Consider the following 20,813-nt stretch of genomic DNA (forward strand, 5'->3'; position numbering starts at 1 on the left):
TTATGCTTAAACAAAGCACCACTTAAAATCAAATTTATATTAATTTCAAGCACATGGCAACAAGTGATCAAAGAAATTAACGCACTAAATTTAATTTAATTAATGAGGCAAATAATGGCCACTCATATACCCATAAATAAATCCAATTTAAACAATCAAATTGACCTTTGCGTCTACTCACAAGAAAGTATGAAAATTGAAGAAAACTGCTTTAAGATTGTTATCAATCTTGTACGATAAAGACATTATTATATATATATTGAATATATAACTAATTCATAAGAACATTGCTAATTCTTAAATCACATAAGCATATAAGAATTAACAATTAAATTAGGAGAAGGGTTTGAGAAAACAAACAGAGATTGGATTTAATCTCGAGTCCAGAAAACTGTCTCCTTAAAGCAGTTTCACCCCGCACCATCCGTGTTTAGCGACCTGCTTCCCAGGATAAAACGAGATACTAGTATAATCGATAGATCGAATATACTCTCAGCGAACTTGAACTGAGCCCGAGAACTATCACCGGAATAATGGAAAAATTTAAGACTAAAGAGACAAAGAATGAAAGAGATGACTCTTATTTCCTTGACTTAATAAAACTGGTGCCCTAAGACTCTATTTATAAAGAGAGACTTGAAAGGACTTGTTTTTCTTTTCGATGTGGTACATGGTATTTATAAGAAAAACTAAGGAATAGGTTTGTGCTACTCTCGATGTGGTACAAAACCACTTTTCATATTAAAAGGTAAAACTTTGGAATATCAGTTCTCATTCACCTTTTACTCATTTTGAGCGTGTTAATATGCGTTGGAATCCCCTCGAAGAGAAAAATACGTTCCAATAAATACACACCACTAACACATAATGTGTCTCACTCATATAGAGTCTCAAAATGATTCACAACTTAGTCTAAAATACTAAGTTTGTCCAACAGTAACTTTATACATACATTCTTCTATCCAAACGTAATGAAATAAATATAACAAGTAACTAAAACAAGCAAGACAAGAAATGTAAATATTTCTCAAATTTTTTACACATATTTTTAAAAAATGCCGATTTTTGTTTGACTTGGATTAATTATGATAATACGTATTTTGATGATAGTACATGTTTAATAATAATATGAGATGAGATCCCGTCATGTGCAAATATGATCTTCAAATTAAAATGAAAAATTCCATTTCGGTTTTTATCACTAATACATTCTCAACTACAAAAATTTATCTCGTAAAAAAGGGGACTTCAAGAGACATACACAACAAATCCAGAAAAGTAGTCTGTGCAGTATAGGTTTTCGATGAAATGTGTGAGAGAGATGGTCGTAAATATAATGCAAGGAAGGCATTTCGTTTGTTTGTTTGTTTTTTTCAGTAATTATAGCCTGTGTTTGCTTCCATCGTGACATTGCTCTTCTGAGGCGACTGTATGGACTCTGTTTTCTGCTAAAAGGCTGATCTCTAGCATTTCCCTGCGCTGTGTGCTTTTGCCATTCGGAAGTTCGTGACCAGTTTCGATGTTACTGCAGAATCATAATTGACCAGTTTTGATGTTACTGCAGAATCATAATTCCCTCGATGGTATGCAATTTCTCAATGATCAAGTGCTATACCAATAATACCATCCATATTTATGTTGGTACATTTATTATTCCATTTATAAGGTTTGCTGTGTGTATTTTGAACTCTCGATCAGTGAGACGAGTACTATGCTGAGATATTCTAGCTTTGGATTCAATTTCTGAGTAACGGTAGCTAGTTGTAGGGATTTATAATGCAACAATATTGCTCATGCTTAATATGATTCTACTTCCAGCAAGGTTTGGCATGTTTGGAGGTGCTGGCAGTCCCTCCTAATAGATGACACTTAAATGGTTTTTAATACCCTTGAAGATACTGTGTAGCCAGAAGCCATTTTCTCTACCCGCGTGTTTTCGTACCAACATTTTAGTAATTGGCCACACAAATTTAATTTGCATGTTATCTGAAGTTTCTTAATTTTTTACTTTCTTGTCCTTTATATGTTAGTTGTTTGTGGCAAGTGGGCAACTGATACCTTTTCACAACCTGTAGTGCAATGCTTGCAAGCCTTGCATACTGGACAATTCAACGAATTTCACCGAAACAGAATAAAATATATTCATAGTTGTTAAATTAAGCAAACAAGATCTCCGATTCTTAAATTACTATAGATATATACCTCTGTCATCTAATCTCTGTAATCAGACACAGTTTCTCATACAACATAAAGCTTTTGATTTTGATCTATATTCTTACGTAATTAAGATCTCATGGGTATCTTTACATTTACAGATGAGCTCACATCTCCGGTTGCTCCAGCGAGAATATTCAAGGCTTCAATAGTTGACCCCCACAATTTAATTCCACCACAATTTAATTCCAAAACTATTACCACATGCTGTTAAGAGTATTGAACTCCTGAAAGAAGATGGGGGAGCAGGAAGCATTAAACAGATCAACTTTGCTGAAGGCAAGATGACTCTGGCCCATATACATGTAACATGTACCTCTATATATTTGCTTTTATTTTGAAAGCATATATTGACAGACCTGTTTTCCTGCTCCCAGGAAGCAAAATTAGGTATTAAAGCACCAGATCGACGACCTCAATGAAGAAAATTATGTGTATTACTACACTTTGATTGAAGGAGAGGGAATGATGGACAAGATTGACAAAATATCGTACGAGGTAAAGTTTGAAGCTTCATGCGCTGGGGGAACCATCTGCAAAATGACGACCGAAGTTTATGCCAAGAACAATTTTGAGCTAAAGGAGGATGAAATAAATGATGGGAAACAGAAGGTAATGGGAATGTACAAGATTGTGGAAGCATATCTCCTCCAAAACCCTGATGCATATGTGTAGCATGGCTTTAAGCAATTGAAATGTTCCCTTCCGGTGCAGGGCGAAATACCCGGGGCACGAAGAGAGGCTAAAAAAAACCAGTAGAATATGTATTCCAGCCCCAGGTATTCTCTTAAAATGATGAACTGTTGTACTAATGAACACGCTACCATGTTTATGGTTTGTCTAATGTGGCTTTGTATTGTTTATTAACACTTTGTTGAGCTGTCCAAAAGGAAGGGAAATTAGCAGATATATTCTTTTTCAACTTTCTTTCTTTGATGATGTACATATAGTTTCACGGTAAAAGTTCTCGATTGCAGATACATTCGGGTTATCTCATCTTTTCTTGTTCTCATAATTCACCTTTTATAATAAAAAAAATATAGGAGTTTTTCTTTTCTTCCCACTTTATTAATTAATTTTGGATATAAACTCGTTATTTTTCATTTTTCTTTATTTTTGAAAGTTAAACTCACGCACACGTCACGAGTGAAACTTTTGATCACTCTTGGAGAAATCAAGAACTCGAGTACTCGCCCACATCACATCTTTGTTAGATAAGAGTCAAACTTTTAAATAAATTAAGTATTAAAACTTTAATTTTTTGACAAAATGAATATGTCGAATGTCATGATAATAAAATTTCAAAATTTAAAATAAATTAATCAACAAAAGATTTTTTAGTATTTTCTTCGCATTCATTATTTTACTTTGGAACTATGTGATGTCTCTTTTTAATATTCATACGACTTTTTATTTTATTGAAAATTGTAAAATAATACATAATCTTGATGGGTTATAAAAATTAATATATGTTTTCATTCGTATAAGTAATGATGGATTGCCTTCGGGTTAGCGAGACCATAAATAATAAAGATTTGGATCATTCATCATTTATAATGGTTCTTCAAGATGTATTTCATCTTATGCCTATGTTTAAGGCAATATCTTTTCATCAAAATAATTGTGTTAGTAAAGCAACACCCCACTCGTTAGCTAGTTAGCTCTTTCACTAGATTACCTGTTAGCCTGCAGGCTTGATTTTTGATTTTTTTGTGCTTGTTTCTCCTTTAGTAAATATTACCTTTATCTTTCAAAAAATATTACATCCCTAACAAAACTTTTAGAAATATGATTCAAGAATATTGAATATTGGATTCCCTCCGTATTGCCTTGTATGGGTGGCAATGTTCAATATGGGATTTGTGTCGGGTTGACTCTGCCCGAACTTCTCTTTGGTCTTACCCGAACCAAACCCCGACTTGAAATAAATTAGGAAATTTGAACCCAAACCCAATCTGGTGGGTATCAGTATTATTAAAAAATCGACCTATTTGACTGGAACTCAAGTGGCCCGTGCCATGTGTCATACACCACACAAAATTACCCGAAATAATCTCACACAATCAGATATTTAGAATAAAGGAAGCAAAAATAAACTAGCAGACTTTAATTTGTAAGGTCACGGATGTAAAGTCCCATATACCATACAAATGTAAAAGAAGACACTAGTACGAAGTTTACAAACTTTTAAAAATACTTGAATACACAACAAACTACAATTAATCATTCAAGTAAAAATTGTAATAAATTCCAACTCCCCATTGTATCTTCGAAAAAGTCTCCTTGAAATGCGAATGTATCCACCGGACTTGCACCTGATAAAGGAAGATTTATGTTCCAACTTAATATTATTCAAATATGAACAGATGCAATTGTTTGCACATTTATCCATAAATAATTAAATGCATTCTAGGATATTAAAAGAAACTCCAGAGCGTCACCACTTGATTAGTGAAATAATAATAACCCTGGATCCAGTCTTGATTTAGTATGACACATTATGTTTACTGAAGCAAATTGCATCTAAGTTCATTGTATTGCAACTTTGATTTATTTTCTCTGGAAAGAGCCTAACGGTAGAAAACATGGTCGTTCCCATAATTATGTGCACTCCATCCCCGAGCTAGTAAAACTGGCTATCAGGAACAATTTTTTTAGTTTTAAGCCCTTTCATAGATAGATTTATAGTGAAGGCCCTCATACTCTTCAATAGTCCCACTCAATCCTACGATTTGACAACAAAATATACCCAATACTAATACCAATACAAATAACAATGATTCCAATAAATTGGGGCGGTAGCTAGGATCGAACCCGAGTCCCTCCCCTAGACCGAGCTCCGATACCATGTAAGTAACATGTCGCTCTAAAACCTTAAGCTGTTAGAGAAAGGTCCGAACAGGATCTTATACTCTTAAGTTTAGATTTCTGAATTTCATAGTCTTATTTCTCTTTCTTAAGCTTTTTCTTTGAGTTTTTGTATATTTTGCTTAGCAACAAAAAGAAAGAATGTTCATTGCATTTACCAAAAATGATCATGCCGAGCAGATCATACCAGCATATTTTTATAAACGAAAAATAAAATCACACATCAAGTACTAGCTGAAACACAGTCTAGAACAATAAGGAGAAACTAAAGGGAACAAATTAACAAAAGATAATTCAGTATACCATAAGTAGCGAAGTGTAGACTCTGGCACTGTTGCTACCTGCTAGTCGCTACTGTCTGAAACAAGCAACATCTACATATATCAGCAGCCACAAAACATTTCAAAAATGCATAAATTGTTAAATATAAGCAAGAACAATACTGTTAAACAGAAATGAAAGCAGCTATATTGATAACTGATGAGTTTTACAATCTGAGAGAGTTAACTAAAATAAATGCAACTGAAGCAAATTTATCTAAAACTACTGAGCCTAAACTGATAGACACAAACCAGGGCTAAACACCTTAGTTTTCTCCACGACTTATTCTCCTAACTACACATCCTAACAACTCTGGAGTCCTACTCTTACTGCAATACTAATACTAGTGACCAGCTAATTTATTTAAATAATAAAACAAATAAAACGTTTAGATTAATTCCAACATACACCCCCTTAATCTAAACTGACTTGAGCTGCTTAACACCCAATAGATTCCTCATTTTCTCAAACTTTGCTACGGACAGTGCTTTAGTGAGAATGTCTGCACGCTGCTCATTTGTGCTGGCATATTTAATTTTGATCAGACCTTGTTCCACGCATTCTCGTATAAAATGATAGCGAATGTCTATGTGCTTGCTCCTTCCATGGAAGACCGGATTCTTGGCGAGATCAATAGCAGAACGATTATCGATATATAACATGACAGGCCCGGGCTCAACATCTGAAATGTAACTAAGAACTCGTTGCAGCCATATCCCTTGACAAGCAGCTGTCGTGGCTGCCATAAATTCTGCTTCACATGACGATAATGCAACACATCTTTGTTTCTGAGAAATCCAAGTTATGAGACTGTCATCCAAGTAAAACGCCACTCCACCGGTGCTCTTACGATCGTCCACACATCCTGCCAAGTCGCTATCTGAATAAACTGCCAGCAAATAGTTACCTTTTCCAGCCTTGTACAGTAATCCAAAATCCAAGGTTCCTCGTACATAACGCAATATTCTCTTAGCTGCAGAGAGATGTAACATAGTTGGGCGTTCCATGAACCGACTGACCACTCCTACTGCATAGGCGATATCAGGCCTGGTGTGCACTAGGTAGCGCAAACCTCCAATTATGGATTTAAATTCTGTCGGGTTCACAGGTTCACCATTTTCATCTTTGTGCAGCAGCAATTTCAGTTCCATAGGATATCTGACGGGATTACAGTCACTCATACCCGCCTTCTCCAGAATTTTCTTAGCGTAAGCCGTTTGTTTTAGTTCAATAAACCCCTGGCCTTGCTCGACTCCCAGACCAAGATAATAAGTGAGTCGTCCCAAATCAGACATCTCAAATTCCCTGCCCATTTGCTCCTTGAAGTTGATTATGTGTGAAGTACTGGTGCCGGTGATCAAAAGATCATCAACGTAGACACCAACGACCAATGACTCGGTTCCATCTCTCCTGGTGTAAACAGCGTGCTCAAACGGACATTTAACAAACCCCAACTTGTGAAGACATTTATTGAGCTGAGCATACCAGGCCCTCGGTGCCTGACGTAAACCGTAAAGGGCCTTTAACAACCTGTACACCTTTGACTCTTGTCCTCTTTTAACATACCCTTTAGGCTGCGCGACATACACCTCTTCCTGCAATTCTCCGTTGAGGAAAGCTGATTTTACATCAAGATGGTGTACTTCCCAAGAATTCTTTGCCGCAAGAGCTAGTAAAAGTCTTACTGTTTCAAGCCGTGTAACCGGGGCGAAAACCTCCTCATAATCTATCCCATGTTTCTGAACATAACCCTTTGCCACTAACCGAGCTTTGTGTTTTACAACCTCGCCATTAGTATCCTTCTTAGCCTTGAAAACCCACTTTAAGTCGATGGCTTTATGTCCCTTAGGCAGGTCTGTAAGAACCCAGGTCTGGTTTTTCTCGATAGCATCAAGTTCAGCTTTCATTGCGTCCTTCCAGATTCGACTCTTAGCAGCTTGCTCATATAACACAGGTTCATCGATGCTCAACAAGTGCAATTCCTCTATTAACTCTAAGTCTTCATCTTGAGCATAAATATCATTCAGATTTCTGAACCTTAGAGGTGCACTACTTTCGCTTGAGGTAGCTGAGATACTTCCTTCGTTTGTTTCAGATCTAGATTCAGTACTCTGAATGACAGACGCATTAATTTGAGGAGTTGCAGTCTGACTCTGATTCGAGGTACGGCTGCTTGATTGTGGTGTGGTCACAATGGTGTCTTCACTGTCTGCGGTTTCAGCCTCAGGTTCAATATCTTCTATTCCCACCACTATGAACTTTCCAACTTCGGCACTTGTCGATTCACTGTGATTCCAGGACCGGCTTTTCTCTTCTTCAAAACAAACATCCCGACTGACATGTATAACTCCTGTGGTTGGGTCATACAGCCGATGGGCCTTTGTGCCCGGTTCTCTACCAAAGTACACAACTCGTTTGCTTCTGTCGTCCAACTTTTTAACATAGACATTTGGAATTTTCTTGTAAGCTACGCACCCAAACACACGAAGTTAATCAACATGAGGTTTTTCACCATACCAGGCCTCGTGAGGCGTGATTTCTGAGAGGGCTCGAGTGGGCAATTTGTTGAGTACATAAACTGCGTGTCTAATTGCTTCTCCCCACATTTCAGATGGAACATTCCGCTCTTTTAGCATACTCCTGCCCATAGCTACCACTATTCTATTACGCCTTTCGACCACCCCGTTCTGTTGCGGAGAATATGGTGCTGTGTGTTGTCTCAAAATGCCCATCTCTTCACAAAATTTATTGAACTCTATTGAGCAGAACTCTCCTCCGTTGTCAGTCCGTAATACTCGGATTCCTGGTGTAACACCATTCTCAACTAGAGCTTTAAAACCCTTGAAAGCTGTCAGTGCTTCAGATTTTGCTTTGAGCATGTAAACCCACATCATTCTAGTAAAATCATCAACTAGTAACAAAAAGTATTTATTCCCCGCTGGTGTTATGGGAGTGATAGGGCCACATAAATCTCCATGTATTAATTCTAAAACACGCTTCGCAGAAAAAACAGAGTGAGAAGGGAATGGCTTACGTGATTGTTTTGACATGAGGCGGCCACTACATGTTCCTGCTGGTTGCATCACCTTGGGTAGGCCACAAACCATTTGTTTCCGGGACATAAGTTGCATAGCTGTAAAGTTGACATGACCAAGGCGTAGATGCCAAAGTCGTGTCTCATCTTCCACCTTTGATAGTAAACAGTCACCTCGAACTCCCTTGACACATAGCTTGTACAATCTGTTCGTACCTCTTTGTACCTTGATTAAGAGTTTTCCATCTGCGGTGTATACCCACAACATGTTTCAATCAAGAACAACTCGATTACCTTCCTCGGATAACTGACCCAGGCTAATTATGTTATTTCTGAGGGTTGGTATATAGTATACGTCTTTTAGTTCATGTTCTTCACCATTTTTACACACAAGCTTCACAGTTCCTCTGCCTTTTATGTGTACCATAGACCCGTCACCAAACTTCACTTGACCCATAACAGTTTCATCTAAATCTTTGAACTTTCCACGATGCCCAGTTATGTGACTGCTGGCACCATTGTCTAGATACCACGTGTTGTCCTCCTCCGTATTAAGTTTAGTGCCTCTGCTGTTGTCGATCTTGTCGAATTCAGCCACAAGCAATGCGGGCTCATCATCAGTGATTTGAGTTAGATTTGCCTCAGCTCGTTGTTCTCTGTCTCTCCTTGGCTTACGGCATTCAGAAGCGAAATGTCCGTGATTATGACAGTTAAAACATTTGACTCTGCTCCTGTCACGAAACATTCGACCGTCCTTACGGTAATCTCCATTTCCCCCATTTCCTCCTTTGTTAGCTCGCTTCAACCATTCGTCCCGTGTAAACAACAGTTTGGTCTCAGTGCCTTCACGTCGTGACCACTCCTCTTCAGTAAGCATGAGCTGGCCGTTATTCACTTCATTCTGTCCGCGTATTCTCTCCTCGTGTGCCTTGAGGGATCCCACAACTTCTTCTACGGACATTTTCTCCAAATCTCCAAATTGCTCAATCGCTGATGCAATTTGAAGAAACTTCACAGGTACTGCTCTCAAGAGCTTTTTGACGACATACATCTCATCAACCTTCTCTCCTAACATCCAGATGTTGGTCACCAGGCTATTCATCTTCATGCAGAAATCATCTAGTTGTTCTGTATCGTTCATGACAAGAGACTCAAATTCAGCCTTAAGAGTTTGAGCTTTCGCCTTTTTAACTTTGTCTGCTCCAAGGTGAACCGTTTTTATTGCCTCCCAAGCTGTCTTTGAGGTCGTTTTGTCAGCTATTGACATTAACAGATCTTCACCTATCCCCTGATATATAATAGCCAAAGCTCGCTTATCCATCTTGTCTTCAATTGCAGCATCTGCGTCTTTGGGTTCAACCGCATCCCATACACCATGGGCCTGCATGAACACACGCATTTTCATAGCCTATGCTGTGTAATTTGTCTTAGTTAGAATTGGGTAGCTTAAACCGAAAGAACCTTCTTTTCCCTTGTTGGTCTCCATTTGCTTGAAGTGTGGCTTGCGATCGAGTGAGGCTCTGATACCAGGTGTTAAATATAAGCAAGAACAATACTGTTAAACAGAAATGAAAGCAGCTATATTGATAACTGATGAGTTTTACAATCTGAGAGAGTTAACTAAAACAAATGCAACTGAAGCAAATTTATCTAAAACTACTGAGCCTAAACTGATAGATACAAACCAGGGCTAAACACCTTAGTTTTCTCCACGACTTATTCTCCTAACTACACATCCTAACAACTCTGGAGTCCTACTCTTACTTCAATACTAATACTAGTGACCAGCTGATTTATTTAAACAATAAAACAAATAAAACGTTTAGATTAATTCCAACATAAATTAGGAACATCAAGTGCAGATAACCTTTTACTCTCGCCCTTATTAAGGGCCAAATTCAAGATATTTATCTTCACATATTTCTTCTATTTCTAACTCAACAGTTGCAAAACGGAAATAAATGTTTTTAACTAGGCCATTCCTTGGGGAGTGACAAGACTAAAGAATATTTCTCTCAGAGAAATGTTGGAATTCCAAGTTACACAAATTAGAGTGCATAAGAACAGATAACATCGTGCAGCTATTATTTACAAGAAAAATATATACCACCCGCTGTGACTGCTGTCAATGTTTCTGGTACTATCTTCTAAATTTCCCGGACAAGAGAGTAGAAATTAACGAAATTAGAAAATTGAAAGAAATAATAAATGTATGTGTGAAGAAGAATCCAAAGAAGTTAAAATTTTGACGTTCTAAAGCAGTCTAGTGGAAGCTACATTAATGTCACATGATTCTTCTGGTCATTGATGAACGTAGTTGTAACTCGTAAGATTAAAATACTCATCGGGTGAATGTGCTTGCTTCATAATTAAAGTGGACACTTCTTAAGATTCGGACTTCATGATTTGAAATGTAAAATGGAGTAATTTTTTATCTTCATTTATCTAGGTTTGATTCCACCTTTCAAGCAGTCACTGATCTACACTTTATTAGTATATGGTTATCGATGAGCAAAAATCTTCAAAACATTTTTTAAAGCTATGTGTGCGCGAATAATTCAATCTCAAACCTAATTGTGCCCTAGGTTATGCAGTTACTATATACTTGACAAAAACACAATAATGCTGTATATGCCTCCCACTCAAATAAATTAATCAGTGCCCCAAGATCCACTATTTGATGCTTGCATTCCTTGTTGTATGAAAATTTAAAACTAATTTCAAATACAAATATTCATAATTTAATGTTGGATGTTGTATCTTACTACAATAGTAAGCACATAATGCATCAATTTATGTACAAAGAGAGCATATTTTATGCATACATGAGGCAATGCTTTGACAATAGTTGCTCGAGGATTGCCACCAAGTAAGTACGTTTTGAATTTAACAGGCATTATAAAAGTTTCTTTATATCCCCGTGATAGCTTCCCATACTTCAACCACTACAAGAGTTTCCAATAATGCCAACAGAATTTTATAACGGAAATCATTTTGTTGCAAATTAGTAACAAATTGCTAACGGAACTCACAATATTAAAAAATCAATATAATAGTAACGAAGACCCAACGATCAGATATTTAACAACGGAAAATCTTGTTGGTAAAATAAGCGGGAAAAGATCCCGCGCAATTCTACCAACGGAACTGCCAACAGATTACTATCAGATATTTGCTAATGAAATAGTAACGAAATTGCAATGAATTAGTAAGGAAGTGCCAACGGAGAATATTCTGTTAGTATTATGTTACTAAGTCGTTACAAAACTAGATCGGTTAAAATTGCCACGGTTATTGTTCTGTTATTAAATGCAGGCCTCGCATTTAATATTAACAACCTACTCGTTAGTAAAAGCAGTAGTTGAGGTGCATCTCTCATTTCTTAACTTCCTTACTATTTTTCTCATCTTGTTCAAGATCTGATCCTCACAAATTATCACAACATATTTCTTTGGAAAATATTAAGGTAAGTTTATTTTTATTATTTTCGGTAATTAACTTGTGTTTTGAGATTCTTAAACACGGATAGCTAGTATTTTGTTTGCATTATATAGTTAGCTTGTAATTAATTTTAATTAAAAATGTTTTGCCATGTCCTAAGTTTTGTAAAGTTTTTGTCTCTATATATGTCTCCCCCGAAGCATAGATGATAATAAAGGTAGTTAAGTTCCTAGTTTTCTAAACAGTAGTACATATTTTTTATGTTGTTAATGTACTGCTATTCAACAATTTTAATTTTATAATAAATCAGTTTAACAAGTTTTTGGATGGGAGATTGGGTGTTGTGTAAACCGATTTATGCTGTCTTTTTTTATTCCATGCTCACGTTTCTAAAAGTAAAATATGTACATGTATAAATATTTGAATTATGAATGTTTTTTTTAGGTTATTAAAAGTTAAGCATGGATAATAATAGAGGTTGGATGTATCAAATGATTGATAGTGGAGGATATTTAACTCCGGATTTTGTAAATGGCTTGCAAAACTTTATGGAATATGTTATATCTCGAGAAGAATCTATGAATGGAACAAATATTCAGTGGCCATGTTTCAAGTGTGAGAATGGCAAATTCTCGAATGCGGAAACAGTAAAATTGCTCTTAATAAAGAAAGGGTTTGTAAGAGATTATTATGTGTGGGATCGACATGGAGAGCCATATATTTCTAGACAAAGGGCAGAGCAATCCTCCTCACATTACTCCAATAGAAATGGTGAAAGAGATGATGATAACCTAATGTACAACATGGTTATGGATGCTGCTGGTCCAAGTTTTGACCCAGAAATTCCAAATGCAGAGGCACAAAAGTTGTATGATATTTTGAAATCTTCAGAAAGAGAGTTATATGAAGGTTGTGAAACTTCTCAGTTGTCTGCCATGGCTCAGATGTTGAGTTTAAAATCTGATCATCATTGGTCAAAGGCATGTTATGATCAGACGTCCCAGTTCTTCAAAGGCATCTTGCCTCAAGATAATGCATTTCTTGATAGCTTTTACAGTACGAAGAAGTATATGGAAGAGTTGGGGCTTCCTTCAGAGCATATTTATTGTTGTGTTAATGGATGCATGATATATTGGGGTGAAGATATCAACATGGAGTCATGTAAATTTTGTTCACATCCGAGATACAAAACAAGACTTAACAAATCCAAGAAGGAGAGAAAGAAAGTGCCTTTTAAAAGGATGATCTATTTTCCATTGGCACCGAGATTGCAACGATTGTATGCTTCGCCTACAACAGCAACCCATATGAGATGGCATGCCGAACATGATCAGGAAGAAGGTGTAATGCGTCATTTTCAGACTCAGAGGAGTGGAAACAATTCGATAGAGCACATCCCTCATTTTCCTCAGAGATGAGAAATGTAAGACTAGGACTTTTTGTTGATGGGTTTCAACCATTTGGTGCAACAGGTAGAAAATATCCTTCTTGGCCAATTATAGTGACTCCTTACAATTTACCTCCGTGGATGTGTTCAAAGGAACAGTATTTATTTCTTTCCGTACTTGTGCCCGGACCCAAAAATCCAAAACAGAAGATAGATGTTTTCCTTCAACCACTGATTGCTGAGTTGAAAATATTGTGGGAAGTTGGTGTGGAGACATGGGATAATTATCTTAAATAAAATTTTCATATGTGAGCTGCATTGATGTGGACTATTAGTGACTTCCCTGCTTACTCTATGTTGTGTGGATGGAAAACTGCTGGTCATTTAGCTTGTCCTCATTGTGCTCATGATCATAATGCTTATAATCTTTCCCGTGGTGGCAAGACTACATGGTTTGATAATCATCGAAAGTTTTTACCATCCAATCATCCATTCCGAAAGAATAAAAACTGGTTCACAAAGGGAAAGATAGTGACTGAAGTTGCCCCACCAGTGCGAACAGGTGAAGATGTATTTCAAGAAATTGAGTCCCTTGGTTTAATGAAAGTTACTGAATTGGGTAGTGATGAACACAATGCTAGAGTCATTAAAGCTTACAACTGTGGATGGAAAAAAAGAAGCATCTTTTGGGATTTGCCATATTGGAGAACATTATCGATTAGACATAATCTTGACGTTATGCATGCTGAGAAAAATGTCTTTGAAAATATCTTCAACACTATCATGGCAATTGAAGGAAAAACCAAGGATAATTTCAAGGGAAGAGATGATATTGCAACTATTTGTCAGAGACCCGAGTTAGTAATTGATGAGTCGACGGGAAAGTATCCAAAAGTATGTTACAGTTTAGACAAAAAAGAGAAACAAAAAGTGTGTGAATGGCTGAAAGATCTGAAATTTCCAGATGGATATGTATCAAATATGGGACGTTGCATCAATATGAAGAAATACAAGTTATTTGGAATGAAAATCCATGATTGTCACCTGTTTATGCAACGACTTCTTCCCCTTGCTTTTCGAGAATTTCTTCCAAATAATGTTTGGGAGGCAGTGACAGAGTTAAGCCTTTTTTTTTAGGGATCTCACTTCAACTACTTTGAGGGTTAGTGATATGCGAAGACTTGAAGAACAAATTTCTGTTATACTTTGCAAGTTAGAGCGCATATTTCCACCAACATTGTTCGACTCCATGGAACATCTTTTAGTGCACTTGCCATATAAAACACGCATTGCAGGTCCTGTACAGTATCGTTGGATGTATCCTTTCGAAAGATTTTTACGGCACCTGAAGAATAATGTAAAAAATAAAGCTCGGGTTGAAGGATAAATATGCAATGCTTTTTTGGTTGAAGAAGCTTCCACTTTTTGCTCACACTACTTTGGCCAACATGTCCAGACAAAACATAGACAGGTTCCCAGAAATGATCCAAATGGAGGTAAGGAGAGTTTTAAGGGAAATATATCTATATTTTCTCATCGTGGACGTTCACATGGGAGTGTAAGAACTCGTTACCTTGATGATCAAGAATATATGGCGGCACACAACTACATCTTATTTAACTGTCCAGAGATTGCACCATATACCGAGTATGATTATTTTGTCATTATCACATACGTACTTACCTCTCCCTATTAATGAATATTAGTTTTGTTATATGATTTTTTTTGTGTAATCAGGATTTTCATAAATCAACTTCGGGAGCATAATCCACTTATGTCTAGTGTTGAAGTTGATCGGTGCTTGGAAAGTGATTTCGCAATGTGGTTCAAACATTATGTAAGTTAATTGCTGCTTTTATAAATAGTATTAGATAACTGCATATTAACTGTTTTTTCGTATTCTAATAGTCACCACTAATGATTCCAGGCTCAAAATCCATTATTAGTACCAAATGAATATGTTCGGGATATTTCATCCGGACCTCTTCGTTCAGTTAAGTCGGTACCAATTTACTATGTGAATGGGTACAAATTTCACACTCGAAAATATGGGGCTGATAGATCGACGTTTAATAGTGGAGTATGTATCAAAGGATCGAATTACAGCGAGACATTTAATGATTATTTTGGAATAATTGAAGAGATTTTAATTATCGAGTATCCTCGCTCACCGGTGAAGAAAACTGTTTTGTTTAAGTGCGAATGGTTCGATCCTACACTTAATGTTGGTACAAAAGTTCATCCACGTTATAATATGGTAGAGGTTAATAAAAGAAAGAAATTGTGTGTGTATGAACCATTTGTACTAGCAGTGCAGGCCATGCAAGTTTATTTTTGTATCTATCCAAGTCTTAGACGAGACAAGGTTGATTGGCTAGTTGTATGCAAAGTGAAGGCTCGATCACTTATTGAACTTCCTCAAACCCCAACATCACATCAAGAGCTGTTCCAAAATGATATCCCTACACATTTAAATGATATTAGTATAGATGACATTCCTACACATGTAAATGATGATAATAGAGTTGAAGTAGATTTGGATGATGGTGATGATACTCCGGAAGAAGAAACGGAATATGAATCCGAAGAAGACGGGTCTTCAAAAATGGAAGATAGTAGCAATTGTGAAGATGCTTATAGTGATTTTTCTGAATAATTGTAAGTTTTATTCATAATTATAAGTTTTATTCATACATATATAATTATCTTAGTATATGTGATAATATTACAATTATAATTGTAAGCTATTTAATACATATACATACATATTCACTACTAGAAAAAAGACCTTAGACATCGGTTAAAAACCGATGTCTATGTAAAAAATGTATGATGTCTTCGTGACTGATGTTAAAGATAATTTCTCAAAGGCATCGGTTAACAACCGATGTCTAAGTAATATTACACATCGTTTCTGGAAAATTTCTGATGTCTAATTCACATTCTTGTTATTTAATTGTGGAGTGTCAAGTTCAGAAATGTAATATTAGGACGATTAGGCCTATTTAAAACTATAGCACACAAGAAATATTTATAAATTAACATCGATTAAAGATAAAAAACCGATGTCTCATACCTATTAGACATCGGTCATTTATAAAGAACCGATGTTTATTTGAACAATAAACATCGATTGTATTTTAAGTACCCGATGTCAATGTAGAAATAGATATCGATTGTTTTCTAAATAACTGATGTTAATATGACAAATAGACATCGGGTGTTTATTTTTGAATCAATGTTATTGCCTTGGTTTTACTGATGTCTTTGCGATTATAAGATATTGCTTTCATATGTGTAAACTGATGTATATTTGTGGTTTTTAACATTAGTTCTACAACAACCTAAAAATTAAAACACAAATTGAATCAAAGTCATCTCATAACTGTAAAAAAAAAATCATCTTCATAACCTCACAGCCAATTAGCACAGACTGCAAGTTTTTGTGGTACCCTCTTTAAACTAGGGAAAAGAAAAAAAAATATACATTAAGATATATAGTCCAAAGATGTAGCAGTTTACAACTCATCCTTAATGTGTGTCATCCTCCTTGGCACTATCAGCTCGTTGGAAACATTCTGGTAGTTCTTGTCTTCATAATCCATTAGGTATTGCATAAGGTATATTGATCGAGTGAAGTTAGTTTTCCGTTCGACTTTGTGCTGCAAAAAGCAATAAATTTGACAATTAGACACAACCTAGAGTGAAACTGCATTGTGGATTCATACAAACTACAATACATATACCTCTCAAATCTAAGGAGTTTTGCCATGTTGTTTCTGTTTGCTGCATCCTCAATTATTCCAAGTTTTATTGATTTTCCAAACTCATTCCAAAATATTATATATTGGCCCTTCTTCTCATAAACCACCTACTACTGACTACATAGCAATGTACCAGCTAATGCAAATTTCATAAGAATAGACCAAAAGTCAGTGGGACAGGTTGTTATCTTTGATTTTACAGAGGGAGGTTGAAGCTTTAGTATTATAGACCGAGCCAAAGAGCCATGGGATGCTTAGGAGCCAGTGCACTGATAAAAGTAAAGTGTTAAAAGAAGATTAAAGTCAAGTTATTTAAACATCATACACATCTGAAAGAACAAACACAAAAAACGGTCATCCAGGACATTTACTAGATCTGTTGAACATGATTTGCTTTAATCACTACTATTGTTATTATCTATATTATTGGATTATATCTATTTTATAATGGGTCGTCACTTTAACGGTAAATTATTTTTTATAGCATATATTAATACACTTATGAGCTTGTTTCTACTCTACATTAAGCTTGAACTAGCAAGTAAACAAGGAAGAATACCAAAGTTTTTACCACCTAATTTACCTAACCAATTAAGTAAAATAATTAAACATGTGGACAAGATCAATAAGACAAAGAAGCAAACACAATACAAGTACCTGATACTCCATAAATTTTTCAGCATGCTTTCTTTATTCTTCACTCGAATCCTTGAAAAATCTACAAAGAAAACACATGTTCAAGATAGTATCAAATAATTGAATCTAACCATATGCAGAAACTGCAAAAAAGTAAAATATCGGAAAGCTTACTCGGCCAAACCAAACTCTTTGTACATTTACAAACATAGGCGCTCATGAATTTCAGATAAGTAAATATATATAAATTAACTGTTTCCATCACATTATTCAGCTAATTACTTGATCAATTCATTTTTCTAGTGTATTTTGCTGCACATACATTCTATTAGTGGGACTACAACTGTAGTCGACACAGTCCTGCGCTCACACCAATATAGCCCATCTTCTGGGCAAGAACAAACCCCACATAAACCTAGGAGAGGATCTCCCAGCAACTACTCTGCAACAAGACTTGTATTTCTTCTTAGAACCGCCGGGACAAGCCTTGTTTCTTGATGGGATCATCTACACAACAAAAAAGATGACCAAAATATTATGTATTAATTAAACTACAAAAGTTAAGAAATGCGAACATAAATTTTCCTCTGCAACTAGGTTTAAGTATGGTATAAGACCTTTTTAGCATTTTCCGGGCTATATTTTTTATCAGCTATTCCTTTAGACTTGTTGGTGACAGAGACTTTAGCTTGATGAGATATCGTCGAAATGTTAGCATCAGCCTTGAACATATTGAAAATATTTAGGATTTTATTACCAATCACCAATTAGAAGTTGGACAAGATCAGAACCTACAGCTACTTGTTAAATATTTAACACAATTATGTTTAACTAATAGGCGATATAAGTTCTGAACCTCTGACCTCACAGTCAGAATAGAGGATGCCTAGAAATAAGTAGTCAATATACAAAATCATAGAATAGTGACAAATATAAAACCTTGATTATCACAGGCCTGGAAGCTCCAACACATGTGTCTTCCTTTACTCGCACACTGTTATAGTGCTCCTCGTCATGATATGACCTGCACAACTAATAAGCATATTATGTTCATACATAAGAAGTTAGTATGATAATGCCATAAAATTAAGAGAGATTAATATATATAATGGTTTGAAACCCAGCAGCAACAGAAATTGAATCCCAATGCCAGCTGAAAAGGATGGACAATATGTTGTGCATACATGTCTATTTTTCTAATAAGCAAGTGCATAGATTAAATCTTATAAGACCCAAATGCAAACACAAGGAAACACAATCTACTTTAAACCAGGCCATGATTTTGAATATATTAACTAGCTATCTGTTCATACACATTATAATGCATAAAAGACTAGATATTAAATATATCACATCAGTTCGTTTAATTGTAATGACATATTTAACTACCAACGGTATAAAAATTATAGCATATGCTTACAAATAAATCATCTGAGCATCACGGTTATCAAAATTCTGTATATGCCAACGAGGTGACATTTTCTGCAAAAATAAAGGGGATAAAATTATAAGCGCAAAACAATAAACATGAATATGTTATTCAGATAATTATGCTACAAGATTTTTGAATTCAAATGGATATGAGAAAATTTCAATTGAGTGTAAGTAATTGTAGTAGATTACTGAACTAGGGAACAAAACATAAAGATGGGAAAAGTGAAATACTTGGTGTATACATATGATACTATGAGTAACAAGAGAAGTAGCTTCTAACTCCATATGTCCAGTTCAGGTGCCATCATTTTCCATGGATTGACAATATTCATCAAATGGCACTTGATCCTTAATATAAGGCTCATATGTTTCTTGGTTATTATGTTTTAAGAATAACTCCAACATTCACTTCTCAAATACTTAAGTAGAAAGCAGATAGTACAAAAGGAAATAACGGAAACAGGTTTTTTAACTGCACAAATGCAAGTAGTTGGGTATTCTTAAATACTTAACATTCAATAACATTAGTATGCACTTGTGCTGCAGTTTGTGCAATCGTACATTACTACAATAAAGTGGTTCTTGCAACAGTTTTATTGATCTAAAAATACTGATATATAGGCTATGTTACTTGGACCTTTCATTTTACCTTCGAGTACCCGTAGCACAATTACATTAAAGGAAAAATAGCTGTGATTTGGTCACATAAGTAGGATACATACACCATAAATCATAAATGTTCATCTATAAATAAATCTTGGAAGCCAATAATGAATACACACACAAAAACATGAAATACGCAGATTAAGCAAGCACAAAAATACACACATATACATACAGATCTTTGGATGAAGATAAAAAAAAACACAACTCGGCCTCATTAATTGATAAATACATCTACTACTTAATTAATAATGCGTGATTGAAGCACGGGTAGCTAATTTACTGAATCAAAACAGACACACACATATTACACATACAAACACACACAGAGATTCCCAAATCAGCACATGGAAACTGAAGCATACCAAGGCTTCCATATTGCTTTGTGGTGAATTTATTTTTTCCGGATTCCAAAGAAGCTGAATATGAGAAAATAAAATAGTTAGTCAAGGTTCTAGAAAATGAGCGGGCTGCCAATCAACAATAGCTCGACTCAAATTTTACAAGAAGTAAAATGATATATAACAGAAACCATATATATAACAGAAACCAAATCAACAATAAATTAAAAAGTCGGTCGAGAAATTAGGGTTCCTCGAAACTGGAATTTGATTAATTGAAGGTGTTCTTGAATTTGGGGCTTAATTGGAACCCTAATTTAGTTACAATATGAGATAATTATAGTTTAATTACGGATATGGAGAGAGAGAGGAGAGTGAGACGGAAGAGAGAGAAGAGAGAGAGAGAGAGAGAGAGAGACGGGAGTTAGATGTATGAGCGAGAGAGAAAGGGGAATATAATTTAGTCGTGAGAGAGAGCAGAGAGAGTGAGAGTGATAGAGAGAGAGAAGAGAGAGAGTGAGATAGAGAGAGAGACAGGAAAAATAATTAGGGGGAACGGGTTTTTTTTTTGGTTAAGGGGGAATATTTGGGGAATAAAGGGGGGAAAGTGTCCGCATATTTTTTTTTTTAATTTTTTTAAGTTAATCATCGACAACGGTTGTAAAATACAACCGATGTCTATAAAATAAAGACATCAGTTATATTAAAAA

General features: G+C 35.6%; 2 protein-coding genes and 2 pseudogenes across 4 annotated transcripts; 3 read left to right on the plus strand and 1 right to left on the minus strand.

Moving 5' to 3' along the window:
* Window positions 1-2,293: 2,293 nt before the first annotated feature.
* On the plus strand, window positions 2,294-2,889 carry LOC141721666 (major strawberry allergen Fra a 1.07-like; annotated as a pseudogene).
* Window positions 2,890-12,339: 9,450 nt separating this feature from the next.
* LOC141710628 (uncharacterized) lies at window positions 12,340-13,296 on the plus strand. Its single transcript, XM_074513192.1, has one exon. It carries the CDS (start codon window positions 12,340-12,342, stop codon window positions 13,294-13,296), a length of 957 nt encoding a protein of 318 aa, XP_074369293.1.
* Window positions 13,293-15,921, plus strand: LOC141710641 (uncharacterized; annotated as a pseudogene).
* Window positions 15,922-16,657: 736 nt separating this feature from the next.
* On the minus strand, window positions 16,658-20,545 carry LOC141721675 (OVARIAN TUMOR DOMAIN-containing deubiquitinating enzyme 7-like). Of its 3 annotated transcripts, none has more exons than XM_074524721.1 (7): window positions 20,128-20,545; window positions 19,086-19,147; window positions 18,605-18,689; window positions 17,988-18,172; window positions 17,687-17,747; window positions 17,012-17,298; window positions 16,658-16,927 (listed from the first exon to the last, which is right to left on the minus strand). In XM_074524721.1, the coding sequence occupies exons 1-4, from the start codon at window positions 20,137-20,139 to the stop codon at window positions 18,032-18,034; spliced, it is 300 nt and encodes a 99-aa protein (XP_074380822.1). In that variant the 5' UTR covers window positions 20,140-20,545; the 3' UTR covers window positions 16,658-16,927; window positions 17,012-17,298; window positions 17,687-17,747; window positions 17,988-18,031. The 3 variants fall into 3 exon arrangements, with proteins under 3 accessions (XP_074380822.1, XP_074380804.1, XP_074380812.1); XM_074524703.1 differs by lacking the exon at window positions 20,128-20,545 and adding an exon at window positions 19,331-20,041; XM_074524711.1 differs by lacking the exons at window positions 17,012-17,298; window positions 20,128-20,545 and adding an exon at window positions 19,331-20,041.
* Window positions 20,546-20,813: the final 268 nt, after the last annotated feature.

Source organism: Apium graveolens, chromosome 1 (genome assembly GCF_009905375.1).
Source record: "Apium graveolens cultivar Ventura chromosome 1, ASM990537v1, whole genome shotgun sequence".
Lineage (NCBI taxonomy): Eukaryota > Viridiplantae > Streptophyta > Magnoliopsida > Apiales > Apiaceae > Apium > Apium graveolens.